Source organism: Diabrotica undecimpunctata, chromosome 9, assembly GCF_040954645.1.
Source record: "Diabrotica undecimpunctata isolate CICGRU chromosome 9, icDiaUnde3, whole genome shotgun sequence".
Lineage (NCBI taxonomy): Eukaryota > Metazoa > Arthropoda > Insecta > Coleoptera > Chrysomelidae > Diabrotica > Diabrotica undecimpunctata.
Window position 1 is genome coordinate 98234731 of NC_092811.1, and position 20223 is coordinate 98254953.

Sequence of the window (20223 nt, forward strand, 5' to 3'; positions counted from 1 at the left end):
AGCTGCGTATCATAAATCAATATTGCTTCAAACAATATAATAAGCCTATCTATAGGTTCTATTGAGACTAAAAATAAGTCACAGGAAGCGAATATAATATATATTATACCTACGTGTGTTGCTATTTTTGTAAAAGTTCAGACTATAGGTATTATTATGTTATGAACTACACGGTATAATACACCATTATTGGATTATTGCCACAGCAGTTGTCCTTGGTCAATGATTTTTTTGAAATTCAGTGCATTCGATTTGTGGCAAACGTGCTTGGATATAACCACCAAAACAGTTTACTAATTATATTGTCGCAGATAGTTTCGATTTCGTTTTGCAGAAAGAAAACAAACCACCCACACGTAAACACTCACACACTACCATTTGCATATCTAGTTGGAGCATAGTACGAGAAAATCTAGGTCTTGCTCAAAATATCTGAAGAGAATAAAATTATAGAAATAACTGAAGATACGTGTTAATAAAAAAAATAAATAACGACATAAAGGAAAAATACGACACCTTTAATATTCATAAAAAAGTAAAAGAAATGACAGGTAGACACAAAAAGAGACAAGCAACAATATTAAGAAATAATAATAACGAAATAACTATAGGTACAGAAGACAAACTAGAGAGATGGAAAGAATACATACAAACTCTTTTTGACGACGATAGACCTTGTTCTCCACCATCCACAGATAATCGAATGAATGAAAAATTCCCAGAAATAACCAAAGAAGTGATTCACGCAGTAAAATCTCAGAAAGATGGAAAAGCCACCGGTCCAGACAATATCAATATCGAAATACTTAAACTAATTGCAGATAACGAAAGTAAAAGCCTAGATTTAATAACAGCACTATTCAATAAGATATATGACACAGGTAAAATACCAACAGACTGGCTAAAATCAACATTCGTAGCATTACCAAAAAAATCGAATTCCTCACAATGCGATGATTATCGAATATTAAGCTTGATGTCTCATGTCCTTAAAACTTTTCTCAGAATTATCCATACACGAATTTACAAGAAGTGCGAGTTACAGATGAGTGGCACTCAGTTCGGATTTCGAAACGGATTGGGAACACGAGAGGCTCTTTTTGCTTTAAATGTGTTAACGCAACGATGCAAAGACATGAATGTAGATGTATATGCATGTTTTATTGACTATCGAAAAGCATTTGACTGCGTTAACCATCAAAAGATGATCGAAATTCTGAGAACAACTGGAGTTGACGAACAAGACTTGCGAATTATCTCAGAACTATACTGGCACCAAACGGCAACAATTGAAATAGAGCACACAACATCCGAAGACATACAAATCCGACGAGGAGTGAGACAGGGTTGCGTCTTATCACCGCTACTCTTTAATTTGTATTCGGAGTCTATATTCAGAGAAGCATTAGACGAGGTCCAAGGCGGAATTAAGATTAAAGGAATCAACATAGACATCAGATATGCTGATACCATCTTAATAGCAAGCAACGCACAAGAACTACAAAATATAATAAATGCGGCAGTTGACCACAGCGAAATGTTCGGTTTACATCTAAACGTTTCCAAAACTAAAACTTTAGTATTTTCAAAGACACCAGTAAACGTACAGGTGTATACCAAGGGTCAAATAATAGAACAGGTAAATTCCATAAAATATTTGGGAACAAAAAATATCCATAGTCAGTGTAATCCAAAAAAAGAAATCCTATCAAGAATCGAACACGCAAGGAAAACATTCATGAGCATGAAAACATTTTTTACAAGATCAGACCTTAGTCTACAGCTTAGAATCCGAATGATCAGATGTTACGTTTTTTCTGTCTTACTGTATGGCTGTGAATGTTGGACAATGAACTCTGAAATAGAAAAAAGAATAGATGCTTTTGAGATGTATATATACAGACGAATGTTGAGGATTCCATGGGTACAAAGAGTTACTAATGTTGAGGTACTTCGTCGCATGTGTAAACAAAAAGAATTACTAAGAATAATCAAAGAGAGGAAAATGCAATACTTGGGTCATGTGTTGAGAGGCGAAAGATATGAATTACTTCAAGTTATACTGGAAGGAAAAGTACAGGGCAAAAGATTAGTAGGAAGACGCCAGAACTCGTGGCTGAAAGACCTGAGGGGATGGTTCGACCGCTCATCCGCGGAGATCTTTCGCGCAGCAGTTTTCAAAACTACAATTGCCATTTGGATCGCCAACCTTCGAAAGAAGACGGCGCAATGAGAAGAAGAAGAACGACATAAAAAGTTTTATTTAAAATCGTTATAATATATATATATATATAATATAATCGTTAAATAATTAAATAGGTAATTAAGTATATAGCTAAAAACCTTATCGGGCTACATCAGAGAACGTTTTCGGACTAACAAGTCCATCATCAGTGCAGTTACCACGTATATATCAGTGAAGATACTGGAAGAGCTTGTAGTGAAGGATCTTGAGAATTTCGCGTAATTTTGTTGAACAAAAACTATAAACAACAAAATAATAATAACTTAAATGTAATTTAAATGCATCTTCATCGAAGCGGGTGTGCGTGCCGTCTCGTCGTTGATCTTGGCGTCAGCATCCCTCTTTGGATGGAGCGCGTTCGGGTCGATCGGGGTGGATCGGGACACAGTCGCACAATTGGTAGTCGCATATACTCCCCCACCTTGAAACCCCAAAGACCAATTTTCAATATTAAATAAAAAAGTGTTTTTTAAAGAAAATGTCTAATATCATAGTACTCATATATTATAAAGAATTTATTGATCTTGGTTTGGTAGAACACAAATTTTCACAACCGGTCTTTTAATGTCACCAGTGTTTGTTTGTTTCATCATAACCTACCGCACAATGTTGTCGCTTCCGGTATAAGTTTTCGAAATTCTATCTAACAGCCACTTTAAGGGAGGAAGTCCATCATTCTTAACCAGAACCATGCGTCCAGGCTTGATCAGCTGAAGGTGAGATACGTATTTTTTGGACCATCTTGTCCAAAAGTGCTGTAATAACTGTTACACCCTTTGAAATCTTGTAATACGATTTTCATTAATGTCGGTTAAGTTCTGTTGTGGTATACTCGTCAATGAAGATCCGATTAACATGTGTGCAGGAGTAAGAGGATTGGTATCATTTGGGTCATTAGAAAGAGGATAGATTGGTCTGGAGTTGAGGCAAGCCTCTATTTGATATATAACCAGAAAATTCTTCATATGTTAAGATTGTATTACCTACTACACGTTTCATGTGGTGCTTAACTGATTTAATATTTGACTCCCATAATCCACCGAAGTGGGGAGCGCGTGGAGTAAGATTGACAGGTCTGTCGTAATGTCATGAGAGTTTTTGTCAAAAAAGTCTGTAAGTTTGTTATTTGCTCCCACGAAAGTGCTGCCGTTATCTGTCTGGCCGTTAATCGGCGTAGTGCCACCAAGAAGCACTATGTCGTGAGGTTACTAACAACTTCTAAATGTACAACCTTACTGGCGAAGCAAATGAAGAAAACAATGTAAGCCTTAGCAGTTTTGTAATTACGACCCTTTCTATCCCGTAAAAGAACGGGACCAGCATAATCGATTCCAGAAGCCGTGAAGAGCCGTGAGGGTATGATTCTCGACTGCGGAAAATTTCCCTAAGATACTGTTCGGGTTTATTGTTGAATCTAAAATATCGGACACAATCACGAACAATTTTTCGAACCAAATTATGCCCTGAGATTGGCCAGTAATTCATTATGCCCTGAGATTGGCTCGTAACGAAGCAAGAAGTGCTTGAGGACCAATATGTAAAAGTTTCAAGTGCAAGAGCAATAAGTATCGTGAGGTGATGTTTTTAATATTAAAAGAGAAATATTGAATTCGAGTGTGGACAGGGGACCTGTAATTTGTAAATGTCTAGGATTTGACAGATTGTCTTTAAATCTCAATACATAAGCAAAAACGTGTTAGATTATTTACAGAAAAATATTTGTTATAAAAGATAAATTCATTGTCGATGTGATGGAACACAATAATTTTATTACTCAGTTCAGGTAGTTCAGCAGTTATACAAACTTCTTGATGTTTTGTACATTGAGGCCATTCTTCTTGGGGCAAAGTGAGCCAAAAAGGGCCATGAAACTATAAGTTGGAATTAATGAGTAATGAAGGACTTATACCTCGTGACAAGAGATCTGCTGAATTGTCATAAGTTTTGTTTGGGATGTTTCCCATGGATTTTTAAACACAAAATATTTTTATAGTGTTTATTCAACTATACAACTGATGTTGCTTTCGATGGCGTTCTCGCACGGGAATTATTTGTCTGGATTCAACCTTCTCCTCTCTTTAGTATGCCATGCGTCCAAATGACCACGAAATGAACTGTGTAATGTATCAAGAACAAGATACAAATAGCCTTATTTTATACAAAAGTAATTAACAAACCAAAAACAATATACAACATGAAAATTATTAATTTTTCAAAATTGACATTAGTTACATTCGCATACTTATTTTAATTATATTTTTCTTTTATTTTTTTTTAGGTCGTTTCCCAATACTCGACATTACCGCCTGCCTTGAAATCACACCATTCCAATATCATAAATACAAAATGAATACAGTTAGGATGGAGTCTTAACAAGTTTTAACATACTTCCAAAGTTAGAGATTAGTCAGCTTCTGTATTTGTGCTACTCGATTCGCAATGAAAGTTTTGAGAAAATAGGGAGAGGTGTTTATCCAGGAAATAACAATTTTAGAATCAGTCCAGTACGTGGTATTTTTAAGGCAAACGCTTGAAAATGAAGTGACTTTCTCAACAAGTTCAGACAGTAGTGATGCCCCACAGAGTTCGAGTCTTAGGATAGTTAATAGGAGAAACTGGAGTTTTGGCACAATAAAGATTTAAAGTGTAATTTCCAAATGTATCCGTGCAACATATGTAATTACATGCACCGTAAGCTGCCTCCGAGGCGTTTGAAAACCCATGGAGTTGAACAGAAACTGGGTTAGAAGAAAGTACATGTCTAGGTATTTTTAAAGTATTTAATTTTGTGAGCTCGAAGTAGTATTTCGTCCAAAGTGTGTAAATACCTTCAGGAACAGACTCATCCCAACTTATCTTGAATTTCCAGAGCTCTTTAAGAATAATTTTAGATATAACTATTACGGGTGAAAGTAGCCCCAAAGGATCAAATGTTTGTGCTGTACAAGACAAAATTTTTCTTTTGTTAACCTTTGAGTTTGTTTTGGAAACATTTATAGAATATAGTAGAGAACCAGAAGACGGATTCCAGAGTAATTCTAGTGTTTTGTTGTGTACGTCAGAAGAAATAGATATGAATTCATGATCAGAATGAATTTGTAAAGACGAATCATTAGTAGTCCATTTTCTTAGAGGAAAGCCGTAAGAAGATAAGTCTGAAATAGTATCCTTGATTTCTCTCTCTCTCTCCTTGAGTTCTTCAGATGTGTCGCAGGTAAAAAAACCCTTAAAATGTCCCAAAATTTATTAGGTATTACATTTTTGTTGTACAATCACAAATCGAGTGACAACACCGTCACAAGTACTTGATGTCAGAGCCCTAACATATGCTAACCTGGGGACCGATCACAACCTTGTTTTATGCAAGATGCTACTAGAACTTCCGCAACGAAATAGAAAACCCCCAATGCTTATCGAAAAACACAATATAGATTCGCTAGCAACAGAGAGTACAAAACTCCTTTATGAGAACAGGATTACCAGCAAACTAAAAGGCATCGAGTTACAACCAGAATAGGGAGTAGAAGATACTTGGCAAAAAATCAGGAAATGCATCAATCAAGCAGCAGAAGAAGCAATTGGAAAGCGGAAAATTAACACGAGGGCGATAAAACACACCAAACCGTGGTTTTGTCAAGAGGTAAAAAAACTCTCTGAATTAAAACACAAATGCTACCTGAGATATAAAAACACACAATCGGAAGAAGCTCTCACAGAATATGTCCAAGTAAAAAACGAAGTAAACGCAAGAATAAAATCAATCAAAAGAGAACATTGGGTTAAATTCACCAGCGACATGGACTACGACCTACATGGTTCCCAAAAGAAAGTATGAAAAATGCTTCGGAACAGGAAAAAAACAGTTAACGAGTTCGTGAAGACCAAGGGAGTACCTATAGAGATATGGCAACAGCATTTTAAGGAGCTGTATGATGCTGAAGAAACGCTGAATATAAACGAATACTAAGCAGACTAAGTGCTACAATCAATGACGAAGAGGTAGAAGCAAATATTGTAGCAAACAGTATTTATTATATATCGTGGCTGAATGGATCAATAATCCAAAGCCATTAAAAAAAAGATCAAGAAGCTAAAAAACAGAAAATCACCTGGAACAGATGGTATACCCAATGAACTCTTAAAATATGGAGGCCCTGAACTTGCAAGTAAACTATTTAACAAAATCTTAAACGACACAGAAACACCAGAGGAATGGCATAAGAGCATCACAATCCCCATATTTAAAAAAGGACAAAAAACTTGCCCTCTTAAATACAACGATGAAACTTTTCACGAGTATTCTTAAGGAGAAATTGGAAAGGTAAATCACTAATGCTGAAGAAAAACAAGGTTTTACAAGAGGGCGGTCTATAACAGATGCAGTATTCATAATAAAACAAATAAAAGAAAAAGCTATAGAGTTCGTCATGCCAGCGTATATTTGCTTCATTGCAATATATTAATAGAAAATAAAACACCGACCCACATAACAAAGATAGTCCATAACCTAAATAACAACAATGTAACCAAAGTTAGAGCTGGAGACCAATTCACTGAAAATATTCCAACACCGGGAGGAATTAGACAAGGCGACAGTTTAAGCTCTTCTTGTTTAACCTACTCATGGGCAAAATTATAAACAAAGTAACATCTCTCAATCTCGGATACAGAATGGGCAACAAAAGAATTGGGATGGTGTGTTACGCAGATTATGCAGCAATTACTGCCGAATCAGAAGATGATCTTCAGAGACAGCTCTTTCAGTTCTTTCAAATAAACCCTGATTAATATTAAAAAATTACCCTGACTAATATTCCTCTTTTGTTAATACTTTAAAACACTTTTTTTATAAATGCATACCATTCGATTCATAAACTTGTTCTTCACAAATCAGAAGAATGCATGAAAAGGAATATTTAAGCCAATTGCACTGTTTTATTGGCAAAAGTGAAACCGCCAAAAGTGACAAATTTTATAGTTTAAATGTAGTAAACATTGAAATTGTACTAAAACAATATTATTTACAGTAACGATGATAATGCAGCGTTTGCATGTAGCATGCCATCAAATGGTAAGGGCTGTGAATATCAGTTAGGTTGATCTTTCGTAAGATTTGACGTCGCTGAAAGACATGGATGCTGTCAACATTCAACCATGTCTTGACATGATCGATATGTGGTAGGATCAGCTCGCCGAAATGTGTTAACAAAGTCTGAGGGACCTTCGCATATACGAACATATTGTGGGATTAAACATGTGTATCTTCACTTACAAAACTGAAGTTATTTGTTATGCACAGGTAAGGCTAAGAAAACTTGATCCTAGAGTGAGAGTACAAATTATTATATGTGTTGGAATAAATGAACTGTTGCTGTGTTTGCGGATAGCAGTTTGAATCAGTATTACTATATAAACCGTATTTTAGTACCTATTTTCTTTCTCTTTGCCACTGCTGCAGGAGTATATTGCAACAACATTAAGAGATTGATTTAAAGATGAATAGATTATCTACCCTTCTGTTATGACAACTGTTGTAGTTTCGCAACTGTATATAAACATCGTTAAAATATTAACAGATTTTTTACTGGTTTTAATTATCCACGTACAGTTGGCCAAGATTTCGCTTACAAAAACTCAGACACTATCGAACAATTAAACGGTTATTAACACGATGCTGCAACGAATAGGGTGTTCATTTATTCATTGTTGTGAACAATATGGCACAGAAAAAGTGTTTTTTATTAAAATTAAAGATCGCTTGGGTAATTATCGACCAGTCGCGTCAACTGGTAAAAAATAATTCGACATTATGGCCATAGAGTTGCTGTAGTATTTGATGGCTATACTGATTGTACGAAAAATATTAAAGATGGGTAAAGTGGGCAGGACACGTCTCTAGAATGAAGGATAATAGGTGGACCAAAAAAATCTTGGAGTGGAGACCGAGAGCGGATAGACGAAACCAGAGAAGACCACCCACAAGATGAACTAACGACATAAAGAGGATTTGTACAAACTGGATTGCAGCAGCGCAAGATATATCTGAATGGAGGTTTTTCAAAGAGGCCTATGTTAAGCAGTGGACTACCATGGGCTGATGATGATTATACATATCCTTTAATTAGTGAAATTAATTAACTACAACTACACAGTGTTGAATTCGGCTCTAATTAGAATGAATCATATATCGACAATCTAATAGCACAACTGGCCTGAGAGTTTTGGCAACACTGATCTCCATAAGCGCAATGTTATTTTCTTAACTTGAAACAAAGTATAGTATTAGGAATGCTGGAATTCCAACCGAAAAAATTATTTATTTTTTGGACCTGAGAAAACCTGTGTTTTTAGAATGTTTGGGAAACGAGATTTAGGTCATTGATAAATCAATCATCAATTTTAAAAAACATAACCTACAAACAACAACTTGTTGGTTACACATTTTCGCAGAATATGTAAAATACACATTTTGAAAACGATATCCGAAGTGGAAATAGAAACATTAGTTAACTAGAAATGGAACTTTCATTACAATCAATTTTGCCTTAATCCCATACAAACATCATATTTAAGGAACTTTATATCCAGTGATTGAATTGATAATAGTAGGAAAAATGTAAAAATTAAGTAAAAGAGAAAACATAATTTCAATCCGATATAAAGAATTTTGACATTTGAATACTTTTTATCTTTTTTTTATAAAACAAACTTTTGCATCTGATTTTTCCACTTTACTTTGATACTTTAAAACTTAATATAGAATGTATAGCAATATACACTATTATCTTAGTTTAATCTTATCTACATACAAGATACTGATTAAGAATAATTTTTATATATTTTAAAGCAATTTTATCGTTAGTTTTGACATCTAGTTTTGAAATGTTGTCCAGGATAGATTAGTTAGATATAAATATCGTTTCTACAATAAAATGTAGAAAAAATATAAACAAATCTTTCTGCAATCACTTAAAAATAGCAAAGAATTAGTTCAAGTAGATTTAATATCAGTAGTATGTCACTCCCACAAGACATAAATATTTCAATACAGGACGAAGGAGAACAAAGATTTCTATTTGTTTATACATTTTTCTTTTTCTGGTAACCATCTTCTTTATACCAGTCGTACTGTAACCAATCGCAGCCCAGTCAACGACCATTTTCCCACATAATTTTCTGAACCGATTTGCCCCAAAATTTGGCTTTAGGTTTACTTGCGCTGAACTTCAAATTTGACTCTGTGCCGTAGGATGCTTTTACCCTGGGGGGAATGCTATAAAGGGTCTTAAAAATAATAAAAGACCAGGCAACGATAACGTATACGGGGAAATATTGAAAATGCTGTGCGAAACAAACAGTCAATTTCTAGACTCACTAGTCAGACTCTTTAGCAATATTTATAACAGCGGGGAGTTTTCTGAAGACTGGCTGGAGTCAACTTTTGTTGCCATACCGAAAAAACCAAAAGCAAAGTCTTGTGATCAACATCGGATGATAAGTCTAATTAACCACATTTCGAAGGCATACACCAAGGTTATTTACAACAGAATAAGAAAAAAGTACGAGGATAACATTGGAGATTCGCAGTTTGGGTTTCGGAATTCTCTTGGGACAAGAGAAGCACTTTTTAGTCTACAGGTACTTATCCAGCGCTGCAGAGATATGAACAAAGACGTGTACATATGCTTTATAGACTACGCAAAAGCATGCGATAACGTAAAGCACGAAAAGATAATTGAAGTTCTCCATAAGATCGGAGTCGACTACAGAGACATTCGAACAATAGCAAGTCTCTATTGGGGTCAAACAGCTAAAGTGAAAGTAGGATCTACATTGACCAATAAAATTGAGATCAAGAAAGGGGTACGACAGGGCTGAATCTTGTCTCCTATTCTCTTTAATATATACTCAGAAGAAGTATTTAAGACAGCGCTGGAGGAAAGCACAAAAGGCATAAAGATAAATGGAGAAACAATTAATAACATAAGGTATGCTGATGACACTGTGATTCTAGCAAATAGCATGGAGGAACTGAGTTGCCTAATGAGTAAGATACAAAAAACAAGTGCACAATACGGACTCAGACTAAATGTCACAAAAACCAAATGGATGTTAGTAAGCAAAACCCAATAACCACCACAGCAACTGATATTAGACAATGAAAGAATTGAACACGTGGATTCGTACATCTACTTGGGAACAACAGTTAACTCAAACTGGGATCAAGCGAAGGAAATACGTATAAGAGTAGAAAAGGCAAGAGCATCGTTCACTAGCATGAAGCAAATTTTCACCTCTAAAAGCCTCACCCTACCTCTCAAAATTCGACTTCTGAAATGTTATGTATTCCCGGTTTTGTTATATGGAATGGAGGCGTGGACAATGACCGCAACATTGATGAAAAAAGTAGAGACCTTCGAAATGTGGGCTTACCGACGTATATTACGTATATCCTGGACTGAGCACGTGACCAACGATGAGGTACTACGCCGGATAGGTAAAGAGAGAGAGGTAGGAATAAGTATAAAGAAAAGAAAGTTGGAATACTTGGGTCACGTTATGAGACATAATAAATATAGACTACTACAGCTGATCGTTCAAGGGAAAATAGACAGCAGAAGGGGCCCAGGGAGGAGAAAACACTCGTGGCTCCAAAACTTGCGGCAATGGTTCGGATTGTCATCTGCTGAACTATTCAGATCTGCCGTAAACAAAGTCAGAATACCCATGTTGATTGCCAACGTTCGGAACAAATAAGACACATGAAGAAGAAGAAGGATACCACCTCTTCTCGGGAGTACATTGTTTTTTTTATCCCGAATAATACCGGGATATATAATAAATAGATTAACCAATCTTAAGCAACTTATGTCCTATACATTTTTTTCCGAAAATCCATACTTTTTGACTAATTCGCAAGTGAAAATTTTAATTTTTTAACAAAAAAAACCACTTTTTCAAACGGTTTAAAGGCTATACCCATCAGCACACATACACACACTGGCAAACATAACACCAATTAAGGACAGAATCCTATCCCTCAGGACAAGGGCAGAATAACCGACAAAAGCGAATATTAAAGACACCTTGCAATCGCCGAGGGCGTATACTCACCAGGCTTCCTTAAAGAAAAGTTCCGTTCCCTCCAGCTAAACTTCTCCACAACACTGGACATGAACTCCCTGATGAGTATTTTGAAATTTTGAATCAACCCCCATCAAATATAGCAGCTAACTAATGCACGAAAAAAATGCTGATTAAGAGCCGTTCCTATTGTATGGCTGGTAACCCCTGAAGTACCTCCTTCGACATGTTTGGCACAAATCACCCAAATTCCACTTGTGTACTTCTTAACACATCGCCCACACAAACACGCCACCTTCTGAACCCCAGCTCCTTAGTAGTCCACTACTTCTCCACACAAAACATAATTCATCACGTTTTGTCACACCACCACTACTCCACAAAAAAGGAGTACCCCTTCCTTCAAGAAGCTTAAAGCTTAAACAAGGTTAAAACTCTGGAACCACCAAACGGTTTTTTGCTTTTGCAAATTACTCAATAAGTATGTATTTTACCAAAAAAATCATTCTTATAAAAAATGTTCGTCAAACACCAAAATTGAAAGTTTCAAAGTGAAATTTAAAGAGTCCAATGCATTTTTCGTGGAAAACTCATGCAATCTTGTTTGCAGTGCTTGAAAAACTCTTTATTTTTATTTTTTATAAAAATCTTGTTAGTTGTCTGATAGTTTGGCGACGTGTCCTACAAAATTCCAGTTCAGTTTTTGATGGCGTCTATGGTTTTTGTTGTACGACGTATTTCTTCGTTTGGGATTCGGTCTCTCAGAGAGAAACCAAACATCTGGCACTAGATAGCCCTCTGAATCACGCGAATCTTATTCACTACCTTTTTTGTGAGTGTTAATGGTTCCGCTCCATAAGTGAGTACAGGCAACACACATTTGGTTCTATCACCACCAAGGATTTTGGTTCTATCCGTAGTAATATTTGCATTTTTTGACTTTTATTTTGTACATATTTTGTTGCCTATGTAGTTCGTATTTCGCCTTAAAACTTTTAAACTTTTGTTTTCTTGAATTATTTTAATTATATATCTTGTATTGTTTTCTCTTACGTCTTTTCGGATTGACCCGTGGATATCTTTATTTAATTTTTTCATTGTTGTGTAGTTGGAGCCGTATTTTTCCGTCTGCTGTCTTTTACCTATCATCTCTTTAGTATTTTGGCTTAGTTTTTCTTTATGAATCAAAACGGAAAATAAGGATAGAGTCGTTGCGAAACGTCGCAACGTGAACGTATACACCGGAGAAGCAGTTCCAGACCAGAAAACCGGTGCTACAGAGAAGATCGCCAGCAACAGTCCAAATCGAGAACCCGCGAAACGGGTCGCGGGTAATGGAAGTAACCTGATGGGACTTTCTCCCTCAGTAATTCGTCATATGATGTGGTGAAAAGGTTAATTGACTCATTCAAAATCATAAATCGTAATGTGACCCTAGATAACTGGTTTACTAATTACGATTTGGCTATAGACTTATTGAAAGATTGTAGCACAATTGTTGAAACTGTTCGAAGGAACAAAAAAAATTGCCTACGAAATTTAGAAGTGCAAAGAGGCGTGACCAATATTCCTCCATATTTGCTTTTTAAAAACAAGCAACTATCATCTCATACATTCCAAAAGTAGGCAAGAATGTTATGCTTTTCAGTACAATGCAATCACAAACCAATAATCGATCATCAACAGACAAGACGAAATGTTAAGTCGATACTCTGGATCAGCTATGTAGTTTATACAATACGACCAGAAATGGTACAAAGATGGCCACTTACATTATTTTTTTTTATTCCGAACGTGGCAGATATAAATGCATTTGCGATTTATTGCATGAACAACACCAACGTTATGCGGGGTCGATTATTTTTGAAAAAAATATATGGATGCGTTTGCTAAATGATTCTATACAGCCCTTGCTGTCCAATTTTGGACATAGGCCTCCTCTTCCTTCTTCCACGTCTCTCTATTGTAGGCAGTTTGTATCCACTTCGGGTCTGCCTGTTTCTTCAAGTCATCTGACCATCTCATTTGTGGCCTTTCTCTTTTTCGTTTGTAACTATATGGTCTCCAGTGTATAATCATCTTATTCCATCTGTCATCTTTCTGTCTTATGGTATGTCGAGCGAACTTCCACTTAAGTTTTGCTATCTGCGTTAATACATCGGTCACTTTTGTTTTGTTGCGGATCCAAGTATTTCTTTTCTTGTCTGATAGCCTGATGTTCAGCATTTGCCTTTCCATGGCTCTTTGGGTCTTTGCTATTTTTTCCATGTTTGAGAACCGTAGGTGAGAACAGGAAATATACATTGGTTGAAGACTCTTGTTTTTAAATATTGGGAGTATTTTCTATTTTTTAGTATATAGGAAAATTTTCCGAAGGATATCCAAGCCAACCGTATCCTTCTCTTTATTTCTCCGGTGTGATTTTCTTTATTTAATTTAACTAGTTGTCTCAAATATACATATTCATTTACTTGTTCTATAGTTGTTTGTGCAATTGTAATTATTAATTCTTCTGGTTGGATGGTCATAATTTTCGTTTCATTATAATTTATTTGTAGACCTATTTTTGTTGATTCGCTATTTAATTCATCCATAATATTTGTAATTCTTCTTTTTTATCTGTTATTAATACAATGTCGCATATCTCAAGTGATTCAAGTATTGGCCATTTATGTTAATACCCTGTTTTCCCCATTGTAGTTTCCTCATAACGTCTTCCAAAGCTTGATTGAATAGTTTGGGTGATATAGTGTCACCCTGTCTGACTCCTCACCGTATCTTAATGGGCTCCGTTTGTTCAACTATTTTGATGGATGTTGTTGCTTGATCATATATATTTGAAATTAAGTCCGTATATCTATAGTCTATTCTCCCATTTTGTAAAGACTTCTTTACTGCCCAATGTTCCACCTTATCGAATGCTTTTTCAAAGTCTACATATTCCATATACATTGGGATTTGATATTCGTTGGCCTTTTCAATTAATATTTTTATCGTAAGCAGATGGTCGCTTGTACTGAATCCTTTTCTAAAACCGGCTTGCTCTCTTGACTGGTAATTATCTAAATGATTATGAATCGCAAAATCTAGAAAATAAAAATATTTCCAAGAAAATAAGGTATTCATTGAAGAGATTGAGGGGGGAAGACGAAGATGAAATTGCAATTCCGCCTAACGAAACAAAATGACGCAGATTAATTCTATATTCGTGGTACCACCGTGATCCACTGCAGTGGACTCAATGTCACCTTCAGTTTTCTTATGAAACGAGAGTTTCTCTGGTAAACGATTGATGGTGAGGACCCGAACAAGAACCAATTGAGGCACTTTATACTCTTGCTCCCTCTGCACAATGTCAATGGCTTCTCCATTATCTATTCTAAAATTTTTACATTTACCGTTAGAGACAACGGAATATCTTACTTATTCTTGGTTACTGATTGATGATTTTGGTTTATTTTTTGTTTATCTTTATTTTGAACTCATAGCCTGCAGCAGTGGACTGGTTTAATATGTTTAGTACTGTGTCATATGCTCATTTAAAGCTAGATTTTTGGATGCTGTTCACTCTTTATTGCCGCAATTACTTTTTTAAGTGGTCTTCTGTACAGTAACTACTATTCTGCCAGTCTTCTTCAGGTAGATTTCTTGCTGACATTGCTTTTGAAATTCCTTGCATCCATGTTGTTGGTGGTCGTCCTCGTTTTCTTTTCTCTGGTGGTATCCATTCTAATATTTTTTTTGATAGTCTTTCTTCCCCGATACGTCTAACATGTCCGTACCATGTTTATTGTTGTTTTTCGATGTCTTCTATAATTGATCTTTGTACATTCATTTGATTCCTTATGTCCTCATTTCTCATATTATGTTCTAATCTAGACTTTCACGCTGCTCTCCTCCAAAAATCCATTTCAACTGCTAATAGGTTACCTTTAGTTTTTTTGAGTTTTTTGTGAGAAGTTTTTGTGATAACTGCCATACTTCTGAGCCATAGACGATTACTGGTTTCAATATGGTATTATATATTCTTTTTTTCGTTTCCGGTCTTATATTTTTCTGCCATAGTACTGAATTCAATTTGTAGTGTTTTCTCCATATGGTCCTATTGTTTTATCGTTTATTCTTTTACCAGTTCTTGCATTGAGGTCACCTAGTATAATAGTTTCCCTTGTTTGACCTATTTGAGAAATAGTTTCATCTAGGACCTCATAGTATTTTGTTTTTTCTTCTAGGCGTGCATTATCATTCGGACCGTATGTGCCTATTATTGTTATTTTTGATCCTTTCAGGTTGAGGTTGATCTTTATGATTCTTTCGTTTATTGCTTGCCAGTAATTCTAAAGAGGATAAATTAATAGTATAGGTGAGTATGCAGCATTGTCATATTCCTTTGGCATAGGATATCCAGAGCAATTCTTCCACAGATTTGTTGTTCATTACTGCTAGCTCATTGTTGCTAGCGTAGAATATCAGAGTAATCCAAAAGAACTTGAAATGTATGAACAGCATGCAGAGTAGTCTTCAAGCTTATATTTATGGTAGAAAGTTTGGCAAACGACCTTGTTATTCCATATATTCTCCCAAATAAGTACGTAGTTTAGCATGTCGCTTAGTAGCAAACGATCAGTGGGATAGTGCACACGTGCTGCTGAGTTCCGCTCGGATTTGAACCCACCATAGTACGTTATTATTTTTTAAGATAATACATGAAGACGGCTTTCAGAATTAACGGAAGTGCGGTGATAAGTGATAATGTTTTGACTTTCTCAAATCCCTGGAGGAGCCAACCGAGAATATTAACACTCATAGTGACTCTAATAACAGTGATACTGACAGTGAAAGTGAACAGAACACTATTACACATCTCCTGGTCTTCGTGGACCTGCCTTAGAAACAGAACCATCCAGTTCACTGAATTCTGGTCACTTCTTATAGCTCCTGACATGTTGGCCTCTTCTTGAGTACCTACACAAATGAAAAAATGACCGAGCTCAGTGTGAATTATGGGGATAACTTAAGGCTTTTATACCTTTCAGGTGTACTAAAGTCTAATCATGAGAATTTCGATTAATTATTTTCGTCAAGTATTTTAGGTAGGCCATTTTTCGTGCTACAATGTCAAAAGAACGCTTCTTATTTCTTCTCACAGCAATAAGATTTGACAATCATGAAATAAGAGAGCAAAAGAAGGCCAATGGAGATCGACTTGACGCAGTGTTCTATATATTTAACTGTTTCGTATCTAACAGTATAGCAAACTACACCTGTTCCGAATATGTTAAAGTGGACGAGATCCTGGTTGGGTTTAGTGGTAGATGCCCTTTCAGAATGTACATGAAAGCCAAACCAGTCAAGTACGACATCAAGATCATGTGTTTATGTGACGTAAAAACACATTATTTGGTAAATGCTTTTGTGTATACAGGTAAAACAAATTATCCTAATCCCCAAAAGCTATCCATACCTATAAGATCAGTACTGGCTTTAGTGGAACCAATTACCAATAGTAATCGAAATGTCACTGGTGATAATTGGTTCAGCTGAATAGAGCTAGTTGATGAACTAAAAAAACTTCGACTTATCTATGTAGGCATAATGCGCAAAAATAAGAGAGAAATTCCTCCACAATTATAATCAAGAAAAAATTACGAAGTTGATAAGTGTTTATTTGGTTTTACACGAGATAATGCCATCGTATCATTTATTCCTATAAAAATAAAAGTGTAATTATGTTGTCGTACATGCATTACGACAAATCTGTTGACCTGGAAAGTAAAAAAACCTGATATAATAGCTTTCTAGAATTCCTCGAAAGGGAACGTTGATGCACATGATCAAAAATGGGCACTTTATCGTTCAGGTCGAAAATGCCAGCGATGGCCTTTAGTAATTTGGTATTCCATAATGGATATTGCTCTAGTAAACAGTCACATTTTTTTGGTTAAAAAAATCGATCGGATTTTATTCAATAGCTGGAAATCAGTCTTATAGTCAATAAGTCTTATTTAGAAGTAAGATTTGCAATGCCAAATTTGTCTAGAGAATTACGCTCGATAATTTCCAAAGTTCCTTTAGAACCCAACGATCTCGTCTTGTTGATTGAAGACAACACTCCCCCTCTTTATTGAGTATAAGCAAGAGTGATTGAGGTTTTTCCCGGAAAAGATGAGAAAGTAAGAATTGCCTCGGTCAAAACTAAAGATGGAGTCTTCAAGCGCTCTATTACCAAATTGTGTCCTCTACCCAATGACGATTTAAATTAAGTTAGAATAAGATAATAATACCCTGGCTTAAAAACTTAAGGGAATGGTTTGAATGTAGTAGTGCAGAACTTTTTAGAGCGGCAGTTAACAGATTCCGCATAGCCATGATGATTTCCAACCTTCGATAGAAGATGGAACTTAAAGAAGAAGAAGAAGATAATAATTGTACTGTATTTTCTCTTCCTCGTGCTCTCTTGTCATAATATGATTTGTTTATTTGCGTTAAAGCCAGCGCTTCAACGGGGACGAGTATGTTGTAAAAACAAGTTATATTAAAATTAATTTATTTTCGTTTTCACAAATATTAGCTTGAATCTTATATGACAGACTGTACTTCCTGCCTCAAAATATTTGTGCCATAAATACCTTGGGTATTGGGTTAAACCGACGCTGGTTTGTCGACCCTTTTAGATAAGATTTGGTTCAAGCAGAAAGAAATGCAGATGTGATTTTGTGTTCTCAAGTGACTAGCTGAACGTACAGCTGTGTGCGCGGTACTCGCCGGTATCTAAGCCATCTCTTCGCCTCCAAAAATGCAGTAAAATGTGCGTTAGTTTCCACTATATTCGCGCTCCCCAAAAACGCCAGTATAACAATGAACAATGTGTTAAAGCAAACTTTAATTAGTAATAGTGGTTTTGTAAATATTCGCTAGTTATTAAATGTGTAGTATCGATTGATTACGCTTTATTTTTCTCTAAGTACAACCAGATCAAACCAAACACGTAAGGAATCATCGCCGTGAAGTCTGCTTACATGAATCGAATGAAACTCTTTAACAGTCCATGGTTCTAAAATATTTGGTACTGTACACGCTGGGGAAAGGAATTTAATAAGCTTTCTCCCAACAATTGGTGGAGATCAAGCAAAGTTCCATCAGTTACTCTATTATGATTTTCTATTGTATTAGGTTAAGACGCTACTATTATAAACTACTCTTCAGAAAATGAACCGTTAATTTCAATTTAAGATATTATTTTTGTTATAATAGTGAGTTATGTTTTTGATCAAAATTTCTTTTAAAAGTTGTATAATTTTTATTATAGCATCTTAATTTTCTCGAAAATAAAATTTAAGTTTACAAAAGATCTCTTTTTTATATACACATGCATTTATAGAAAATACAAAAAATAATAATAAAAATATTTTTATATCTTGTTTAGAGGTTTTTAAAATTCGGGTCATCTATGACCCCACGATAGTAGAGTGTAAATACAGTTCAGGGTTAACAGTGTTGGGCCATTTATTTTCTTTTAAACATTATTTTCCATTCTTGAAAATAATATGAATGAAAAATGATAAAATTAGGTATTTGTAAATAAAAGAATGTCAAAAAATTAATTATGTGTTTGCAACCTTTGTATCTACCTGATCCCAACCAGAAATCTCCTTGATTCCTGGCGGGAATCATAGAGATGCAAAACTTTTGAATCTAAGTACATACTTAATATGTGTATATTGTACAATGTATTTTATATAAAAATAAATAAACATGACTTGCAATGTTTCTTAAATTGTGTTTGCTATAGCAATAAAATAAAATAAAATACGAAATCAAGACAGCAAAAAAATCCCGCCAAAACTGCATTTATATTTTTCGTCTAAATTTGACAGCACTATTACTGTACTTACCGTAAGTAATATTGTGTGTCACAGTCTCAGCCAGAGAAACAATCACTGTTTGTGTCATGTTGCGTATAGAAGGTGAGGTAGCCGGTGATTTGGAGATGGGGACGGGAGTCTTAGTAAAGTTTTCCCCGGCACTTGCACTTTTAGTTTCCATGATAGTCACGAATCACCACCTGTTGTTTGGAAATACACCTACACACTAACTTCGACTCGCACCTGAATATTTTCAAAAGCACTTTGAATTTTTAGTCCAGCGCGCACTGCGGAGTTATTGATTTTCAAAATAACTTGTCTTTAGTGGTCGTATAACGTTCCTAGTATACATTAATATCATATCTGATGAGAATTGTTGTTTATTTTAGAGAGAAAACGAGTATAATGTTCTCTGAAATGTCACTTCAAAACGCGAGATTGGAGGAATGGTGGGCTAGTCCACACCGATTCTACTTCATCCTGCATCGCTTTGCCGTTCCGAGAGTTTTGAAACCTTGATAATGATTTTATCTTGACGTTTTAGAGCTGACCGGGAAGTTATAAAAGATGGATAATTCCGTCTGCGTTTACTCACACTTTTTTTATTAGTAAACAAAACAATCAAATTGTATTAATCGATGGTTAATGTGAATTTTCATCAACAGTTATGTTTATAAATATTTGGTCGCAATATTTTGTAACAACGCATAATATGGTGTAATTACTATTTAACTGGGAATAAGCCACAATTAAAGGTTAAAATACGTTTATTGACGTTTCAATTTCCACTTCGGAAATCGTTCTCAAAATACAAACATTAGTAAATTAAACAAATTTTGTTTTTGTTACTTAGTGAAAAAATCTTCTAATAATTTAATTTTATCTGACTCATCTATATTGACAATTCAGACATACATTATACATTTTAAAGTAGACGACTTTAAAATGATATTGCCAATATTGTTGAGTTGCGTTCCTGGGACGACTTCACTTATAAGATAGTTCATTCGATTACATGAAATCAACTTT

General features: G+C 35.3%; 1 protein-coding gene across 1 annotated transcript in view; it reads right to left on the bottom strand.

Annotated features, from left to right (window-relative positions):
* LOC140450305 (ribosomal protein S6 kinase alpha-5-like) overlaps positions 1-19629 on the bottom strand; it is a 422483-nt gene extending 402854 nt beyond the window's left edge. The window contains exon 1 of the mRNA XM_072543860.1: positions 19225-19629. Within this exon, the coding sequence (XP_072399961.1) occupies positions 19225-19375 (151 nt within the window). The 5' untranslated portion in view covers positions 19376-19629. The remainder of the gene's footprint in view (positions 1-19224) is intronic.
* Positions 19630-20223: the final 594 nt, after the last annotated feature.